The 20,680-nt window shown below is 41.1% G+C and overlaps 1 protein-coding gene and 1 pseudogene across 1 annotated transcript; one reads left to right on the forward strand and one right to left on the reverse strand.

Annotated features, from left to right (window-relative positions):
- Positions 1 to 604: 604 nt before the first annotated feature.
- Positions 605 to 19,380, reverse strand: POLG2 (DNA polymerase gamma 2, accessory subunit). Its single transcript, XM_025362674.1, has 8 exons — positions 18,722 to 19,380; positions 15,278 to 15,404; positions 15,050 to 15,155; positions 13,193 to 13,366; positions 8,087 to 8,227; positions 4,932 to 5,012; positions 3,180 to 3,280; positions 605 to 808 (listed from the first exon to the last, which is right to left on the reverse strand). Exons 1-8 carry the CDS (start codon positions 19,281 to 19,283, stop codon positions 643 to 645), a joined length of 1,458 nt encoding a protein of 485 aa, XP_025218459.1. The 5' UTR covers positions 19,284 to 19,380; the 3' UTR covers positions 605 to 642.
- Positions 13,930 to 14,250, forward strand: LOC112609208 (annotated as a pseudogene).
- Positions 19,381 to 20,680: the final 1,300 nt, after the last annotated feature.

Raw genomic sequence — 20,680 nt, forward strand, 5'->3', positions numbered from 1 at the left:
AAAGACCTTTTCCTTCCTGGTAACAAAGCCCATTTCTGAGAGAGGAAGATACTATCGCAGCCTCAAGGAATAAATTGTTTGATCTAAATCATTTTCATTCCCTTGGATAGTAATTTGTCTAGAAATCATCATTTGACTTAGTTCTGACCAAAAAGATGTAAAGACATCTTCCAACTGGGATGTCTGGAAAAGTTTTTACTTTCCTAATTTAAAAAGGAAGAGTCTTGGCTGACTAGCTCTTGTCTCTTTAACTTTTCTCCTAACTAGATACACAGCCACCTATGATCCTGAAGCGACAATTCTAAAGATAAACACCAGCGTACGAAAAGATGGCAGAACAGAAAATGCGTGCCTGGGTCCCTAACTATAGGAACAGTAATACTCGCTTTGGACAGTCTACCCTGTAGCGTTCTTGTATATGAGAAAAACAAACCCCAATTTGCTTAATCCAGTATAGATTTTTGTTTCTTGTAGCTGAACATATTCCTGATACAATGAAAGACATCAAAAATATAAACACTGAAAGAAAGCAAGCACCACAAATGTCCACTTCATAAGTGCAAAGGGGCTAGAAATAAATCTGAGTGAACATAAGACAACCAAATTAGGAAAGAAGAATATTTATTATACAAATATAAAAATCTATACATTCTTAGCTGATGATATATACTTAATCAAAAAGTCTTTTAATTTGGATATATGCATCATTTCCTTCATTGTCGTGTCTCTGCTTCTCAGATGTATTAATCCATTCTCCAAAGTAGTTTCAGTGATCAAAACTGTGAAGAGGATACTCATTTCATCATACCTAAGAACAAAGTAGTTAAATAGACACATGAGCACAAATGTAAATGATAAATTCCTCCATGTTGCCAGCTGTCATGCCAGTGTCCATGCACTCTCAAGAGTCACAAACTCAGTCAGGGCTTGAGGGTGATCAAAAAAACCCAACATTTGTAAAGTTCTGAATCGTATTTAAAGTAAACTTTTCAGACAGTTTCTAACTTATTGCTAGAGCTGAAAAGTCATAAAATAAAATCAAATCTGAGAATAAACACTGGTACCTCAACACATCATTTGGGCATTTGGGGTGATATCACAGATGAACCTCATAATCTCCGCCTTTTGGTTCTTGGACGCAATCTGAGAACAATTATTTTAGACGGAAGTCTCTTACAATAAACAATATTATAATAAAGATGCAATTTGGTATAACAAATTATACGGAAGTCTCTTACAATAAACAATATTATAATAAAGATGCAATTTGGTATAACAAATTATACCAAAATCATGTTTCATTTATTACTGAGTATGTTAGCTTATAGCTTCTAGTTCAGTAATAACCAAACAGACAGACGCACAGCTGACCTTCTGTATGCTTACCAAGTCACACTATCTCATTACTGTTTCTTTCTTTTGTAGGACTCCATCAGAAACTTTTTATTTCTCTGTTTATTGTCTATTTTGTCCTCCTAGAACATAAGCCATAGTATGGCCAGGCGTGGTGGCTCATGCCTGTAATCTCAGCACTTTGGGAGGCCGAGGTGGGCGGATCACGAGGTCAGGAGTTCGAGACCAGCCTGGCCAACATAGTGAAACCCCATCTCTATTAAAACTACAAAAAATTAGCTGGGCATGGGGTGCCTGTAATCTCAGCTACTAGGGAGGCTGAGGCAGGAGAATCACTTGAACCCGGGAGGCAGAGGTTGCAGTGAGCCGAGATCACACCATTGCACTCCAACCCGGGAGACAGTGTGAGACTCTGTCTAAAAAAAAAAAAAAAAAGAATAGTAAATTTTTCTATCTTGTTCACTACTATATCAAAGTGCATAAAATATAGTAGGTGCTTAATAATATTTTCATAAAAATATCCTGGGACAACAAAACCTTTACCATATAAAGAACAACTGCAACTTGATAATGTCCACATGGCTCAAAGTATAAGATTTTAGAACCTGAGAGGACAAGAAAGTTCAAGTGCTGCCCCTTCATTTTATATGTAATAAAACCATTAGATGCTCTAATTATAGAAAACTACTTTTCTTTGGACATCATCTGAAAGGTGTATTTTTTTTTTTTTTTTGAGAAGGAGTCTTGCTCTGTTGCATAGGATGGAGTGCAGTGGCTTGATCTCAGCTCACTGCAACCTCTGCCTCCTGGGTTCAAGCAATTCTCCGCCTCAGCCTCCCAAGTAGCTAGGACTACAGGCACAAGCCACCATCGTTGGGTAAATTTTTGTATTTTTAGTAGAGACGGTGTTTCGCTATGTTGGCCAGGTTGGTCTTGAACTCCTGACCTCAGGTGATCCGCCCACCTTGACCTCCCAAAGTGCTGGGATTACAGGTGTGAGCCACTATGCCTGGCCTGGAAGGTGTATTTTAACAAATTTTCAGAGAACTGAAGATCAAAACACAATGCTTCACAACTTTTCACCCAAAAGATACGCATTCAACGCAAAAAGTTTTAAAAAAATAACAAGAATGGATTACTTAAAAACAACAATTAATGAAATAGCATGGGGTGAGACTAGACACAGACAGCTCAATTAGGAGATGATTTCAATAATCCAGGCAAGAGATATTGTTGACTCTAGCTTGGGTAGTGGCAGCGAAGACAGAGATGGACTTGAGATACATTTAGAAGGCAAGCTTACAGCATTTGGTGATGGACTAGATATAGAGTATAAGGAAGAGGGAGGAGTTAAGGATGACAGCCAGTTTCTCTGTCTTGAGCAATTGGGTGAACAGAGGTGCCAATCCCTTAGAAGACTAGAATAGACTATCCCTCCAGAATAGAATTCCTTTCCACTCAGTCTTGGAATGGACCACAATGCCAGCAAAGACAGGCATTCCACTCATATTCCTTCAGTCTTGATTCAACACATGCTGTCTACATACATACTTTCATCCATAAGTGGATAAGCTGAGGTATACAAACTTCATGCCATTAAGTCTTGGAACTGCACATGGCATGTGCTCAAACACACTTTGCTGAATCCTGTTCCCTGCTGTAGCAATGAACTAAGTATACATAGTTCTGTAAAAGGGGAAGTGAGGAATAATTTAAAATTATATTTTATATATAAATTTAGAAGAGATTTGTTTCTGTAATTCATAAGGAGACATAATCAAAAACTGTTGAAGAAATACACTCTTTAATGATAATACAAGTCTTACTTTGAATAAAGTTGTTCCAATGAGGACTGCATAGTTTCCAAATAACCAGGCCACACAGAAATTCCATTTTCTAGTAACTCATTAAATAGCCCTTGACAAACCTAGAAAGAAATAGAAAAACTTCAAATATGAAAGAAATAATGATAGTTAAGAGTGAGTATCCTATTTTTGTGAAGCCACAGATCACCCTCTTCAATCTCTAAAATGGGTATGTTTCTTTATGTGATGTTAATGTTTATAACTTCCATATCATATACTTCATAAATTGTATACTTCTGAAAATGAAGTAAGCATTGCAAAGCTGAGTACTAAATGCCAATCTTCTGAGAAATCTGTATGCCAAATAAGAATTTTTATTATCATCATTCAAAACACAAAATCAAAACAGATTCTGTCAGAAAAAAAACCAGGAGATGCAAAGGGCTGTATGAACTCAGAGCCCTCATCTGAGAGGTGAGACCTGAGCCCTAGGTTATACCACCAAGTCAGGAAGAGGAAGAAGAGCCAGGAAAGAAAAAGGATGAGGAAAAGGAGAGGAGTACTCCAGAAGCCAACCATGGAAATTGTTTCGAGACTGATCAACCAATTTCACTGGAATGCTGGAGACAAAAGCTTGACTGGAAATACAGAAGTAATGATGAATAAATGACATAGTAAACTTTACTGTTTTCTTAACAAGCAATAGGGAAACAAAACAAAGCATAATTTAAAACCCCCTTAACAGTCTAGCACCAACAGTCCAGAGCAGGGTTCCTTACCCTGGCACTGCTGACCCAGGGTGTTTAGCAGCATTCCTGGCCTCCAGGAGAGGCCCGCAGCACCCTCCCACTCTTAGGACAACCACAAATCTCTCCAGACGTTACTAAATGGTGACTGAGCTACATCACCCTAGGAGTTTCCTAGCTGTAAGTGTATTAGGGAGGCTGACATACCCTGGGAGAAAATGTGGGACATAAGCCAGTATCTTCTTTGAGTTCACTATCTCCCATCTTCCCAGACCTCTCCACAGAAGCCAGGGTCAGAAAGCTGGGGGACTCTCAAAGTCTTTAAATCTTTTTAGTGTCCACGTTCACGTCTGGACTGGGTCTCAATTACCCAGACAGAAATGATGACTGGTGAAGGAGTCTCTGGAACGAAATGAAAGCCATCCCCCATGGCTTTTCTTAAGAGTATTTAATCATCAGAACAAATTAGAAAAATCAAATTATATATCTAGAATATTTGAATATAGTCAGTTATCAAAAGTGTTAAGTTCAAAGGGGAAAGGCTAGGCACGGTGGCTCACGCCTGTAATCCCAGCACATTGGGAGGCCGAGGTGGGTGGATCACTTGAAGTCAGGAGTTAGAGACCAGCTTGGCCAACATGATGAAACCCTGTCTCTACTAAAAATACTAAAAAATTAGCCAGGTGTGGTCACCTGTAATCCTATCTACTAGGGAGGGTGAGGCAGGAGAATTGCTTGAACCTGGGAGGCAGAGTTTGCAGTGAGCCGAGATCGTGCCACTGCACTCTGATTAGGGATGTTAGGTTGAGCATCCCTAATCAGAAAACCCAAAATCCAAAATGCTCCAAAACCTGAAACCTTGAGTTCAAAGGAAATGCTCATCAGAACATTTAAGATTTTGGATTTTTGGATTAGAGATGCAAATATACCAAAAAAATCCGAGATCCAAAACAGTCCTGGTCCAAAGTGTTTTGGACAATACTCAACCTGTAATTAAAATCATGACATTTAAACTCATTTAACTCACCTGTCTTAGTTCCAATGTGGGGCCTCTTCCTACATCCAAAGCAACCTTAATAGGGGCTAAACAAGGGTGAAGTTTAAGTACCTAAGGCAATTAAATGGGGGAAGGAGAAGACAGGAAAGGGGGAAAAAGCATAGTTTGTTTAAATATAACAAAAGTTTAAATATAACACAAGTATTAACAAACACAGTTTCTTAACAGTTACAATTTTCTGTGTGAAAACAGAAGTTAGCTGAGGTCATAAAAACACCATGTAATAACATACTCAGCTGCGTCCAGATCTCTCCACTTAGATGTTTGACAGAAAGAAATTAAATTGGCCAGGCATGGTGGTGCATGTCTGTAATGCCAGCACTTTGGGAGGCTAAGGCAGGTGCATTCCTTGAGCTCAGGAGTTTGAGACCAGCCTGGGCAACACGGTGAAAACTTCTATCAAAAAAACAAAAAAAAAAATTAGCTGGGTGTGGCACACACCAGTAGTCCCAGCAACTCAGGTGGCTAAGGTGGGAAGAATGCTTGACCTGGGAGGTCAAGGCTGCAGTGAGCCCAAGATCATGCCACTGCATTCCAGTCTGGGGGACAGAGTGAGATCCTGTCTCAAAAAAAAAAAAAACAAAAAACAACAACAACAACAAAAAACAAATTAACTTGAGACCTTCCCATTTTCTGACAACTCCCTCAGTCAAAATGCTTCTTCCAAGCATCACTTTGGACCCTACCAGCCAGGGCCACGTGGCTTAGCATTTCAACTTTCTCTCTCTTGTCAAAAACTACTGTTCCTCTCTTTATATATATATTTTTTTAAATTAAAAAATTAATTTTTTTTTTTTCCAGACAGGGTCTGGCTCTGTTGCCCAGGCTAGAATGCTCCACTCACTGCCTCACTGCAACCCCCGTCTCTGGGCTCAAGCCATCCTCCCACTTCAGCCTCCTAAGTAGCAGGGACTACAGGTGCCTGCCACCATGCCCAGCTAGTTTTTAGTATTTTTTTTTGTAAAGACAAAGTTTTGCCATGTTGCCCAGACAGACTGGTCTCCAACTCCTGACCTGAATGATCCACCCACCTTGGCTTCCCAAAGTGCTGGGATTACAGGCGTGAGCCATTCAGCCCAGCCTGCTCTTCTCATTCATTAATTCATCCAACAAACATTTTAATGCCTCTGATACCAGGAATAGTTCCAGGTGCTAGGGGCAAAAATCTCTGTCTCTCGTGGCAGGGAGAAACAGACAATAAAAATAAGTAAATAATATATGTGAAGGTGGTAGGTGCTAAAAAAGGAAGAAGATGGAACATGCTGGCAAGGGGCAGGCTGGGCGAGGTTTTCAGCAACTTTAAGGTGGTCAGAGAAGGTCCTTTCCCTATGGTGACACTTGAGAGGACACCTGAAAGGACACTTGAAAGGAGGTGGGGGGACAAGACGTGGATGATGGAGAAAGAGCACTCTAGGCAATGGGGAATACAAATGACGGCTCTGAGCTGGCAGCATCTCCGGCATGTTCTAGAAATAGCAAGGTCAGTGCTGTTGGAGCAGACTGAGTGAGGTGGAGAATAGCAGATCAAAAAGAGGGCTTCGGTTTTTCCTGAGTGAGATGAGCAGCTTTCCCGGAAGGCTCTGAGCAGAGGAGCAACACAACATGCACCTTTGAACAGAGCCACTCTATCGGGGGAGGAGGGGTGGCGGTGGCTTATAGCAGGGTGGTAGCAGGGGACAGGCTAGGAAGTGGTCAGACTCAGGATAAGTTTTGAAGTTAGAGTCAAACAGGATTTGCTGACGGTTTGGAAGTGGAGTATAAGAAAAATAAAGGATTCCTTTCTTTATTAGCTACATACCATTTATAACCCCCATCCCCCAGAACAATTTCTATAATCAGACTTCTCCATGGCTATAGCAGGCTAAATGAACACTGTATAAATTACTTAACTAAGCAGAGTGGTTTCCTACAAACTCATGGTTTCCAATCCCAGCTGAACACTCAACTCAACATTACTTGTTAAAACTTTTGATTTGGGGCAGCTTCCTTTTATCTTCAAAGGGTATATGACTATTCCCCACTCGTGCCATTTAAACCCCCACTCTTCCACCTTTAAACTAATAGTGCCTCCTAAATCCCTGAGAAAACAGAGGGTATCAGTAAAATGTCCTTCAAAGGCCAAAAAGCCCAGTAGCCTTTTTATTATCTCACTATCCTTTTTTTCTTCCCTGCTGTTTCAAGTAACTCCTTTTCTTTTTTTTTTTTTTTTTTTTTTTTGAGACGGAGTCTTGCTCTGTCGCCCAGGCTGGAGTGCAGTGGCCGGATCTCAGCTCACTGCAAGCTCCGCCTCCCGGGTTCCCGCCATTCTCCTGCCTCAGCCTCCCGAGTAGCTGGGACTACAGGCGCCCACAACCGCGCCCGGCTAATTTTTTGTATTTTTAGTAGAGACGAGGTTTCACCGTGGTCTCGATCTCCTGACCTTGTGATCCGCCCACCTCGGCCTCCCAAAGTGCTGGGATTACAGGCGTGAGCCACCGCGCCCAGCCTCAAGTAACTCCTTTTCAAGACACATTCCTCTACTTGGGCTCTTGATCCCATCCTGACCCCTCCTGTTTCCTTCATCTTGCCCCATTAGTCATTTATTTTCTCTCCTATAACTTCAACTTCTCCTCTCAATTTTCTTTGATCCATAAAAATAATCCAAGTGCACGTTCATGCACTAAAATCAGCCTTTCCAGGCCCACATCTAGCTCCTCTGATCCAGCGACCAGCCATGTGGCACGAGACCAGAAGCCAGATACCCGGGGGCAGAGAGGTCAACAGCACTGGTGTCCCTGATCCGGGTCTTTCTTCCTCCTGTGTACCAATGCTTCAGCTTCTGATACAAATGGAAGCCACCAATGGAAAGGTTCAGGGGCTAGGAGTCACAGAGACAGCTGTCTGTTCACAATTAAACAGAAATGCCTTTGGGAATACTTATTAGGGATGCCTTGTTCTATTCTGTGAGAACCTGATTCTTATTCCTGTGGCCAGATTCTAAAAAAACTAAAAAATACTTAGACTACATGCACTAAATTTATTATTCACAGTTTATGTTAGAAACCAAGCACACTAACATTAAGAAAAAAACAACAACAACCCATATTTTTAGTTTCCCAAGCCTATCTCTAAAACATCAACAGCACCTTTCTATGAAGATTTTTCTTTCTTGTAAAGGAGTTCTCCGTCAGCTGGAGAGCATCATAGAGGTAGGCCAGCATGCCTCGGTCTAGATCCCCATTTACAGACAGAACACAAGGAACCACATTTTTTCGTCCATCTCGGCCCTTCACAGAAAAACAGAAGAAAAATAAAGAATCATTTCACGGAACTGTTTTTTTTTTTTTTTCCCTGAGACGGAGTCTCACTCTGTTGCCTGGCCAGGCTGGAGTGCAGTGGTGCGATCTCAGCTCACTGCAACGTCCACCTCCCAGGTTCAAGTGATTTCTCCTGCCTCAGCCTCCCGAGTACATATTTTAGACTTACACAATCGGAATATAAAAGTAAAGTTTCATTTTACAAAGCACCCACTCTGTACCAGGCCTGTGGTAGGCACTGGGCCCAAGAAGACGATAAAGATGCATTCTCTGCTCTCAGTGAGTCCAGTGTTTCATCAGCGAGGCCCAAATGTGAATTTTAAAACTATGGTGCTTGGTTGGGCTCTATCCCAGAGATTCTGAACGAACTCAACTGAAGTGGGACCTAGGCATCAATTTTTTCAACAGCCCTACAAACTATTTATTTAATGCTTCTGAGCTAAGAGTTAGTATTCAGAAAGGTAACCCTTTTTTTTTTTTTTTTTTTTTAAAATACAGCCGGAGTCTCGCTCTGTCACCCAGGCTGGAGTGCAATGGCGTGATCTCACCTCACTGCCAACCTCCACCACCCGGGTTCAAGTGATTCTCTTGCCTCAGTCTCCTGAGTAGCTAGGACTACAGGCGCAAACCACCATGTCCGGCTAATTTTTTTTCTATTTTTAGTAGAGACAGGGTTCACCATATTGGCCAGGTTGTTCTCAAACTCCTCAGCTCAGGTGATCCACCCACCTCAGCCTCCCAAAGTGCTGGGATTACAGGCGTGAACCACTGTGCCCGGCCTAGAAAGGTAACACTTTAAGTAAAAATTGTTCCCTGATTATTCATAAAGTTCAGAAGAGGCCTTAGGGAAAAAAATGGTGTGCTTTAGGGAAAGGGATTTGGAGTATAATTTTCTGAAATGTAAAGTTATTTTCATAAAAAAAAATCTTTTAAAAACTTACTTTTTGCATTAAAGCCATAATTATGAAAATAAACTACATCATAGTACATGATATGAATTAAGTATTGATAAACAGACTTACTTCTCTAAATTGAAGAGGAATCATTTCAAATTTCTTAAAAATTTCAATCCTAGAAATTTTTTAAGTTTTGGATAAAAACAGTTGCACTTTCATCTTTCTTTTTTTGTAAATCATTATTCACCTGGATATTCATGTAATTTTTAAAAATACTTAAATAACCACCTTTGGCTAGAGTCACAGAACAAAAAAAAAAAGAAAAAGAGAAAAGCCCACAAATTTAAATCCTCAGCTTCTGTTAATTATTCATGATCAACTAGTCTTCATTAATACATATATATACTGACATTTTAAACCTATTTGAATTGCATATGATACTTTAAAGATTCACAAGAATTTGCCCTCAAAGGCAATAAACTTTCTGATACCTGGGACTCTATTCTACCAGTTATATTTCACACAGTTACAGAACTGATAGTTAATAAGATAAACTGGGCTGGGAGCAGTGGCTCATGTCTGTAATCCCAGCACTTTGGGAGGCCACGGTGGACGAATCACTTGAGTTCAGGAGTTCGAGACCAGCCTGGCCAACATGGTGAAACCCTCTCTCTACTAAAAAGACAAAAATTAGCTGGGCGTGGTGGTGCATGCTTGTAGTCCCAGCTACTCGGCAGGCTGAGGCATGAGAATCACTTGAACCCAGGAGGTAGAGGTTGCAGTGAGCAGATATTGTGCCACTATACTCCAGCCTGGGTGACAGAGTGAGACTCCATCTCAAAAAAAAAAAAAAAAAAAAAAAAAAAGGACAAACTCAAGTATTGACAGATTCTGTGGTGTGATATGAATCAAACAAAATCTAAATCTGAATCTTTAAGTATGAAGAATGCTTTAGGCTGGGCACAGTGACTCACTCCTATAATCCCAGCACTTTGGGAGGCCAGGGCAGGAGGATCACTTGAGTCCAGGAGTTTGAGACCAGCCTGGGCAACATGGCAAGATCCCATCTCTATTTAAAACAAACAAACAAAAAACTGTTTAATGTTTTCTAATTTTTTGAAAATTGGATATCCAACAATGTCAGGATATCTGGTGGCAACTCTTCTAACAATATCTGATTTCTCACACCATCCAGAACAAATTATTTTCTATCCTAACTGTTTTTCAGCCTTTATTGGTCTGCTTCACTGTTCTCTAAAAAATATATTTGGACATTAACTATAAAATCAACTAAAAACATATACAAAACGGCCTAAGAGGCTGGGTGCAGTGGTTCACGCCTATAATCTCAGCACTTTGGGAGGCTGAGGCAGGAGGATCGCTTGAGCCCAGGAGTTCAAGACCAGCCTGAGCAACACAGTGAGACCCCATCTCTATTAAATAATTTTTAGAAAGAAATGGCCTGAGAAACATTTCAAGAAAGCATACTAAATGACAGAAATTCTACTTAATATTTTATAACATGGTCAACTAATGATGAATAATTTTGTGAACTTTGGAAACAGAAAAGGAACAGTGTCATGGAAGAAAAAATTTCTGCAATAGGAAAACTCTTCATTAGTGAAAATGATACCAATAAAAGAACAAAATAATCTGGGCTTGGTGGCTACACATGTAATCTTAGCACTTAGAAAGGCAGAGGCAGGAAGACAGCTTGAGCCCAGGAGTTCAAGACCAGACTGGGTAACATAGTGAGACCCCATTCTTCATACAAAAGAAAGAAAAAAAAAAAGAACAAAATAAGAGACTAATAGTGACAATACAAAAATCATCTTTAAATCCCTAGGCACAAGGTTGAGCTGTTCTTTAACTATGATAATTAACCAGTAAGTTTCATTTGAGAGCTGAATACCCCAAAATGAAGTGTGATGGTGGTGGAGTTAAAGGAAAATGTTCACCAGTTAAGCCTTCTAGTTTTTCATTAGTTATTCATATTTAAAAACTCCAGCCTGGTCAATATGGTGAAACCCTGTCTCTACTAAACATACAAAAATTACCCGGGTGTGGTGGCGCGTGCCTGTAGTCCCAGCTACTCAGGAGGCTGAGGCAGAAGAACCACTTGAACCTGGGAATTGCGACACTGCACTCTGGCCTGGGCAACAGAGTGAGACGCCGTCTCAAAAAACAAAAAAATTAAAATTAATCTACTTTCTACTCATTATATATAAACTCCTGTGTTTTTGCTATGTATTTTTTCTTTTTTTTGTTGAGACATAGTCTCATCCTGTTGTACAGGCTGGAGTGCAGTAGCACAGTCTTGGCTCACTGATGATCCTGCAACAATATATTGCTACAAAAGGTAAGGAAGTGCTCGTCAAGACAATGATGGAGATATGTCAAAAGGACACTGGCCAAGTCTAGGACAATTTGACCATCAAAATAAATAATGACAGTAACACACTGTAACCTACTGAGAAAGTAATCTGTGAATCCATACCAATATAAAAAAAAATGGGGGAGAAGGAAAAGCTCTACTCTACAGTATATTGCTGACCAGTAAATCTAGAAGGAATGATGGAATTTGGTTTAAAAAAACAAAAAAAAAAAGGAAAGGGGAAAAAAACACCATTGGCAAATCTCATAGTACTAACTGATTTCAGCAAGAATCATCAAGGGATGCTGCAATCAGTAAGGCAAAATTTGGTGACATGGCCAAACATGGTGACTCATTCCTATAATCCAAGCATTTTGGGAGGCTGAGGCAGGAGGATTGCTTCATCCCAGGAGTTTGAGACCAGCCCAGGAAACAAAGTTAGACCCCGTCTCTACAAATATTAAACAATTAGTCAGGTGCGGTGATACATGCTTGTAGTCCTAGCTACTTGGGAGGCTGAGACAGGATTGCTTGAGCTCAAGAGTTTGAGGTTGCAGTGAGCTATCACCACACCACTGTGTTTCAGCCTGAGCGATAGAGTGAAATCCTGTCTCAAAAAAAACCCTTTAAAGAGAAAAAAAAAAAAAAATTACCATTTGGCAAACCTCACAGTAATAACTGATCTGGGCAAGAATCATCAATGGATGCTGCAACCAGTAAGGCAAAATTTGGTGACAAAGAAATTATCTGCATCATCTTAAAGTATCTGCCCACGACACTTAATTAATTACTAATTTTTTTTTTTTTTTTAGATGGAGTCTCACTCTGTCGCCAGGCTGGAGTACAGTGGCACGATCTTGGCTCACTACAACCTCCACCTCCCGGGTTCAAGCGATTCTCCTATCTCAGCCTCCCAAGTAGCTGGGACTATAAGGGCATGCCACCACACCCAGCTAATTTTTGTATTTTCAGTAGAGACAGGGTTTCACCATGTTGGCCAGGATGGTCTCAATCTCTTGACCTTGTGATCCTCCCACTTCAGCCTCCCAAAGTGCTGGGATTACAGGCATGAGCCACCGCGCCTGGCCATTAGTTAATTCATAAGTACAAAATATTTATTAACTTTACATTGGAGAAATCTGGTAGACACAATCTTAACTAAATGATAAAAGTTAACATCACCAGTAACACTCCTCATGACACACTGAGAAGAGAGCAGCACCACTTCTGTAGTACTCCCGACAAAAATATATAAATCACGTGGAAACAGCAGACAGATCCCAGTCAAGGCATATTCTACAGACTAACTAGACTGTACTCTTCAAAAATGTCAAGGTCACGCAGGACAAGAGGAACTGTTCATTTGAAGGAGAGTAAAGGCATATGACAACTACATGAAAGATAAGATCTTGGACCTACAAAGGCCATTATTGAGATAATCAGTTCAATTTGTAGGGCTCGGTGGCAATAGTGGATTACTGTTAATTTCCTGATTTTGATGGTTGGATTGTAGTTATGTAGGTGAGTGTCTCTGCATCTGAAAAATACACAATGAAGTATTAAGGGGTCATGGAACACCATGTTTGCACCTTATTCTCAAATGGTTCAGAAATGATTATAGAGAATCTGGGTAAAAAATACATAGGAGCTCGAGGTAAAACATACATGTAATTTAGAAACGTTGCCAGGATACATGTGTAAAAGTTCTTGATCTCCTAGGTTCCACAGGGTTTCTATCGGCTCCTTTCCCCAGGGAAAACTGTAGTAAAGTTTGTTTCCTTTCCTGCCTTCTTCATCCTGACAGTCACTGCTGCTGAAGTTAGATGGACTCATGGCAAACTGGAAAAGAAAATTTAAGTTTGTCTTAACATATAAATACATGCTAATTTAACTCTACTCCCATAATTATCTGTAAGAATTTAAATTGATACTTTTTAATTCAGCAAATGTGTGAAACTAGTCAAGTCCTGAAAACAAATTTTAAAATACATTCTAATTTAGTTTTTTTTTTTTTTTTTTGAGATGTGTCTCATTCTGTTGCCCAGGTTAGAGAGTGCAGTGGCTATTCACAGGTGCAATCATAGCTCACTGCTGCCTCCTACTGCTGGCCTCAAGCAATCCTCCTGCCTTAGGATTCAGAGTAGCTGGGACCACAGGTTGCTGAAATTTAATTTTTAAAAAGTGAAAATACTGGCTGGGCGCAGTGGCTCATGCCTGTTATCCCAGCTCTTTGGGAGGCCGAGGCAGGGGGATCACTTGAGCTTAGGACTTCGAGACCAGCCTGGGCAACAGAGCAAGACTTCATCTCTACAAATAATAAAAGAAGTTGCAGTGAGTTGTGACTGTGCAACTGCACTCCAGCCTGGGCCAAAGAGTGAGATTATGTCTCTAAAAAAACGAAGATGGCGTCAGTTGTACCAGTGAAGGACGAGACACTTCTGGAGGTCAAACTAGGGGAGCTGCCAAGGTGGATCTTGATGTGGGACTTCAGCCCTAGTGGCACTGCTGGAGCGTTTCGAAGAGGTTACTACTGGTACTACAACAAGTACATCAACATGAAGAAGGGGAGCATCTCAGGGTTTACCATGGTGCTGGCAGCCTACATGCTCTTCATCTACTGCCTTTCCTACAATGAGCTCAAGCACGAGTGGCTACGCAAGTACCCTGAAGAATACACACTCTGTACTCCCCCAACAACCTTCTTGGCCAGAGCCCCTCCATAAGGAACACAATCTCGATTGTTGCTGAATCCTTTCATATCCTAATGGGAATTAACCTCCAAATATAAGATGACTGGTACTTGTGGAAAAAAAAAACAATAACAAAAACAGACAACAAAAATAAAAGTGAAAATACTGAGTATATTGCTTAAAGTATTGTTTTTTAGTAGGAAAGAACTACAGAGAAAAAACTGTTGATGTTATCCAGCCTTTTTATGGCCAGTGAGGAAGAGGGGACGTTAACCATGAACTAAACTGGGATAAAGAAGAAAGTAACAGATAGTCCAGTCCTCATTCTTACCCTTCTGTGAAGTTCTTGATGACTCGTGATTATTCCATACAGTTTAAATGGGTATTTGGGGATGTTTGAGTCGGGAAATGGTAACATAACACATGGCGAGACAAAAATGCTTACTTCAACTCTTTTCTTCAGTGAGTACTAAAACCTGATTATCAATTACAGAGCCATTTTGACTAATATGGAAAGTTCATGGAGGTAGGTAGGAAAAGCTGAAGCTGTGACAATGGTCAAGGGTCAAACTCTACATCAGCCAGAAATGCTAGGTGAGGGCTTTGAATTTCACCTTATACAGAAAGGCTAATCAACAAACACATCTGAGTCCAACAAATGTTTTTACCAAAGTAACTTTGTAATCTGGAACAATGAAAACCATTACAAAGAGGTTATTTGTATAACATATTAATAGCTACATACATCAAATAAAATTTCATGTATGTCAGAAGAATTACCACTGATACATTATGACAGTTTATTAACTATTAAAGTTTATTGTTGCAGTACCTTTCTCCACCACTGGAGTCGATGACGTAACCAGAAATCAAGCCATTGGTTTGAAGTTCTCGCAGGAGTAAACCATACTAATGAAGCTTCAGTCTTCTCACCAATTCTTTAGATATAAAAAATATCACGAAGTTAGCTTATCTGAAAATTATATAATCTATCCCAAGTGGAAATGACTGGTTTTTGACTATTTAAATACAAGGCCAAGTTATTTGCCACTTTTTATACCTTTTAACACCATTTGGTATCTGCTTAGTGTCAAAAACAGGATGAAAACACACTCCAATCTGAGCAAGGCCATAAGGTAGCCTCTTGTTTACCAGATCCAGGCAATTAACATAGTGTTCCAAGGCACCTGTCAAAACATAAATCATTGTATACATCTAGTCCACAAACCCAAATCACTTTTGTCAATAGACACATCAATAGTAGTAATAATGTTAACACAGCAGTACAAGTATCATGGAGCTATAAAGACAGATCTTGGCCGGGCTCGGTGGCTCATGCCTATAATCCCAGCACTCTGGGAGGTCGAGGTGGGCAGATTGCTTGAGCTCAGGAGTTCTGAGACCAGACTGGGCAACACAGCAAAACCTCACCTCTAAAAATATACAAAAATAAGCCAGGCATGATGGTGTGTGCCTTGTAGTTCCAGCTACTTGGAAAGCTGGTAGGTGGATCACTTTAGCCTGGGAGGCCAAGGTTGCCGTGAGCTGGGATGGTGCCACTGTGCTCCAGCCTGAGTAACAGAGTGAGACCCTGTCGATCACCACTTAATTCTAGGTAGTTTCACCCCGACTTTTTAGTTTGAAGTTTTCTTTTTTTTTCTGAGATGGAGTCTTGCTCTGTCGCCCAGGCTGGAGTGCAGTGGCGTGGTCTTGGCTCATTGCAGCCTCCGCCTTCCGGGTTCATGCCATTCTCCTGCCTCAGCCTCCCTAGTAGCTGGGACTACAGGCGCCCGCCACCATGCCCAGCTAATTTTTTTTGTATTTTTAGTAGAGATGGGGTTTCACCGTGTTAGCCAGGATGGGCTCCATCTCCTGACCTCGTGATCTGCCCACCTCAGCCTCCCAAACTGTTGGGATTACAGGCATGAGCCACCTTGCCCAGCGAAGATTTTCAAATCTACAAGAAAGTTTAAAAAATAATAAACATCCATATAGAGTGAACACTTGTATACCCTTTACCTAGATTCATCAATTATCAATATTTTGCTACATTTTTTTTCTTATTCACTCCCAAATACTGCAGCATGCATCTTCTAAAAATAAAAATATTTCCTATATACCATTATACCACCATAAAAAGTGAACCATAATACCACAATATAATCTAACATATGGCAGATATTTTATTTGTTCCAATTTTCACCCCAAATATCTTTTACTGTTCTCTTTCTTTCCAATTAAGATTCATGTATGGCATTCTGAGTAGGTTTCTTTCATCTCTTTGAATCTAGAACATTTCCCCTGACTCCTTTCCCCCTTAATTTTGCTATTAATGACACTAACTTTTGAGTCCAGTTTAGTCACAGATTATCCCACATTTGGAATTTGTCTGATTGTTTCCTTATGATTTAATTTCGGCTAATCATTTTTAGCAAAATACTACATAGTAGATGTGTGTATCTTATTGCATAATAACAGGAGGAACATGTTATCAAGTTATTCCACTACTGATGACACCAAATTTGATTACTTGGTTAAGGTAGTAAATATCCACTCCCCAATAATATCCTGCTCCCCAACAGTATTTCACCCAATATTTTAGAATCCATTGATGACTGTTGCTTGAATCAATTGTATCAGGGATTGCAATATTAAGAAATGGTGAATTTTCCAATGTATCTTTCCTTCTACATTTATTCCATAGCTTCTGTAAAAACATAAGCTTTCTCTACCTCTTCCCCACACTCCCGACCTCTAGGCTCAATTATTTGTTTTTGATTAATACTATGGACTCTTAGATTTTTATTTTCTTATTTTTTTTATTTTTTTATTTTTTATTTTTTATTTTTTTATTATTATTATACTTTAAGTTGTAGGGTACATGTGCATAACGTGCGGGTTTGTTACATATGTATACTTGTGCCATGTTGGTGTGCTGCACCCATCAACTCGTCATTTACATCAGGTATAACTCCCAATGCAATCCCTCCCCCCTGGACTCTTAGATTTTAATCAATGTGTTATGATCCATTATCATTAATATGTATCTTAATGTTCAATTTGTCCTAGACGTAGCCAGTGACAACCCTTCTCAGGTCAGCATCTGTGACCTTTTGATATGACCCATTAGTCTTCAAGCAATTCTTTGCTTTTTAGCACCATAAAGTGTTTCAAACTCACCTTGTACTTCCCCTAACCCCAGAACTGGAATCAGCCATTTCTCCCAGTACTGGTTCACCTTAGACAAGATCTGGGCACTAGGTGTGCTCATTGCTACGGAGGGACATTGCTTCTAGGAACATTCAATGAAGAAAGTTAGGAAATATATTTTTAAAAACCATAAGGTTAGGCAGTGTGGCTCACACTTGTAATCCCAGCACTTTGGGAGGCCAAGACGGGCAGATTGCTTGAGCTCAGGAGTTCAAGACCAGCCTGGACAACATGGCAAAACCTCATCTCTACGAAAAACACAAAAATTAGCTGGGTGTGGTGGCATGCGCCTGTAGTCCCAGCTACTTGGGAGGCTGAGGTGGGAGGTTCACTTGAGCCTCAGAGGTTGAGGCTGCAGTGAGCCATGATCACACCACTGCACTACTGCACTCAAGTCTGGGTGACAGAGTGAGACCCATATTCGATTTTAATTTACTCATATTCAATTTTAATTTACCAATTCATATTTAACATTAGTTTATACGTACCTTCTTTTACATATTATCTCTTTTTTTACAATGAAAATCTTGGTTCCTAATAACAAGTAACCCAACTATTTGATTTTTTTTTTTGAGAGGGAGTTTTGCTCTTGTCACCCAAGCTGGAGTGCAGTGGTGTGATCTCGGCTCACTGCAACCTCTGCCTCCTGGGTTCAAGCGATTCTCCTGCCTCAGCTTCCCAAGTAGCTTGTTCACTCCCAATACTGCAGCATGCATCTTCTAAAAATAAAAATATTTTTATTTTTATTTAGTTCGCCATCACGGCCGGCTAATTTTTGTCTTTTTAGTAGAGATGGGGTTTCACCATGTTGGCCAGGCTGGTCTCCAACTCCTGACCTCAGGTGATCCACCCGGCTCAGCCTTCCAAAATGCTGGGATTACAGGCGTGAGCCACTGCGCCCGGCCTGGATTTATCCTGTGATACACATGAAATAGTTTCAGAATTATAATTTCAACATTTCTACTTGGAATAAATCTAAGAAAAGTTCAAAATGTCTTTGTAGTTCCTTATGCACTTAGACTACGCTGCACTAAATGACAGCACTGTGTTCAAAAGTTGCCCCGTGAAATTGAGAGCGTTTCCAGGTCCTTCTTTAAGGAACAGCTATGATTCCAAGGACCAGTTTTCTCCAGGGTAGAGCACTGTTAATATACTTGATTACTTCAAAAAGATGAGAACTAGCTAGCTTCTTTTGCATGAGAATAAAGGGCCAGTTGCAATCCCCAAAATCCAGCAAGACTGCCTCGCCTTTCCACCCCACACCTGTTTTGAAGCATGAAATCGTGAAGCATACCGTGAAGAAGGTTCTCCCGTAGTTTCCCAGAAGTTTTTAATACGTTCTCAAGAAATGCTACTAGCTGTTCCTTACTCAGCTCTTTGTCTTGCAAGATTTCGCGTAGAGTTTCTGCAGAAACTAACCTGAAGGCACTGTCCCCGGGTAGCAAAGGGCCTGGTTCGTGGTGGAGAGCGTCCACCGGGAATACCTGCTCCCTGAACACCACTACCGAGGTCCACCATTCTGTGGCGAGGTTCTTCCGCAACTCTACGCCCAAGGGTCCAAAGCCGGGGTGGCACCCACTCAGAAGAGAATCCCGGCTAAGCTGCTGCTTGCTTCCACTTAGGAAATGCCTTCTCTGACAGATCTCTAACAGCGCCTCGCTTCCCTCTCCAGACCCGGGGGCTTCTGGGTGCTCGCCGTTCCCCTCGAGCTCCGCGTGCGACCTCAGGTGTCCTCCTTGGGGGCTACTCCTTTGCGTCAACAGCTCCGGCTGCCCCGCATCTACTCGACCCCCAAATCCAGACAACAGGCACCTGCAGACCTTATGGCAGGCCCTGACGGCAACACGAGAGCGCATCTCCCTCCGAAGTTAAAGAGCACGCTCTCCCATCACTCAGCGTATACCAACAAGCCGCCACCACCGTTAACAGAATCCGGGCAGGCCAGGGCGCAGGCGCAACGGAGGTGAGCGTGCTTGCGGGCGGCAGGCCCCACCCCGGAAGCGCATCTCTGCGTTCCGGCGGCTGCCTTCCCCCGCACACCATGGCGGACGCCGGCTAGGATGGTTCTTTACTAGCTTGCCGTTCGTCTCGCGCCCCTCCCCTCACATCCATCTTTTTCTTTTCTCGTAAGCACCTATAAAGGTTATTCCCACATATTTATAACCGTGCTATAGCCACTTGAGTCACTTCTTTCTGCCACTGTTTGGCAGCCCAGAAAATCAAAATACTTAAGTATTATCCAAATCACCTTCTATATACACCTCAAACACTTTTAGACTGAGGTGTAGATAGATGGTGATTTGGATAACACCAGATTTGTCATTTGGTTCCCATTTAAAGAGTTTTAGTCCTTTACGGTAGTTAAGCCCAGGCCTTAACTGTAGGCAAATGCTGCCGCCAGGTGGCCTAGGCCTAACCCCAGAGCCGTTGTCTTGACGCTTAAGCTCCCGGGGGTGCGATGGGACTTTGTGACTCAAGTAGTGGTACAGTCATTTTAAATATTGCAGTGGCTTCCAAAGGGCAGTCCTCAGCCAGTAGCATCTGCCTCACCTGGTAATGCACTAGAAATAAACCAAGGGGCCCTGACACGTCTTAAACCCTCCTGGTGAGACAGAAAACTACGTATGTGCGATTTCTTCTAGGGGACCCTTCTATGGGTTCATCAAAACGAGACTTGTGACTGTTTTGAGACTCATGTTCACATCGCAGGTTTCTGATTTTATAATTTCTATTTAAATAGGTCGACACCTTAAGAACCTCCCAGAAAGTGGAAAAGTGGTATACCCAGACTGAGGAAGTCTGATTCCAAAGTCCATGATTTCTTACACCAGCTTCACTCAGTTGAACAATCTGCATTTCACTGTGATACTACCAAACTACCACCTGATTAAGCGTGGGTAACAGCTTAGCAATTGAGTTAATGTAACTTAGAACTTTTTTTTATCATTAATAAAAGTGCTGTACCAGGTTCAGGAAATAGTTCTTTACAAGTGTGTACAAGTGTTTAAAAAAAGGCCAGCTAGAAGGTGCAACAGTATTGCTGAAAAGCAAATCTACTCATTAACTGCAAAGCTGGGTACTACTACTGCCAGGTGTTTTCCACATTCAGGAATTCACACCAGGTAAGAGGCCTATACGCAAATAAATAAATAGAGAGAATGGGGAGAAAAATCACATTTATTAGTTAAAGACAACCACAGGCTGGACACAACACACATGCTAAAAAGTGGACTGTCTTTTAAAACTTCCAAGG

Source organism: Theropithecus gelada, chromosome 16, assembly GCF_003255815.1.
Source record: "Theropithecus gelada isolate Dixy chromosome 16, Tgel_1.0, whole genome shotgun sequence".
NCBI lineage: Eukaryota > Metazoa > Chordata > Mammalia > Primates > Cercopithecidae > Theropithecus > Theropithecus gelada.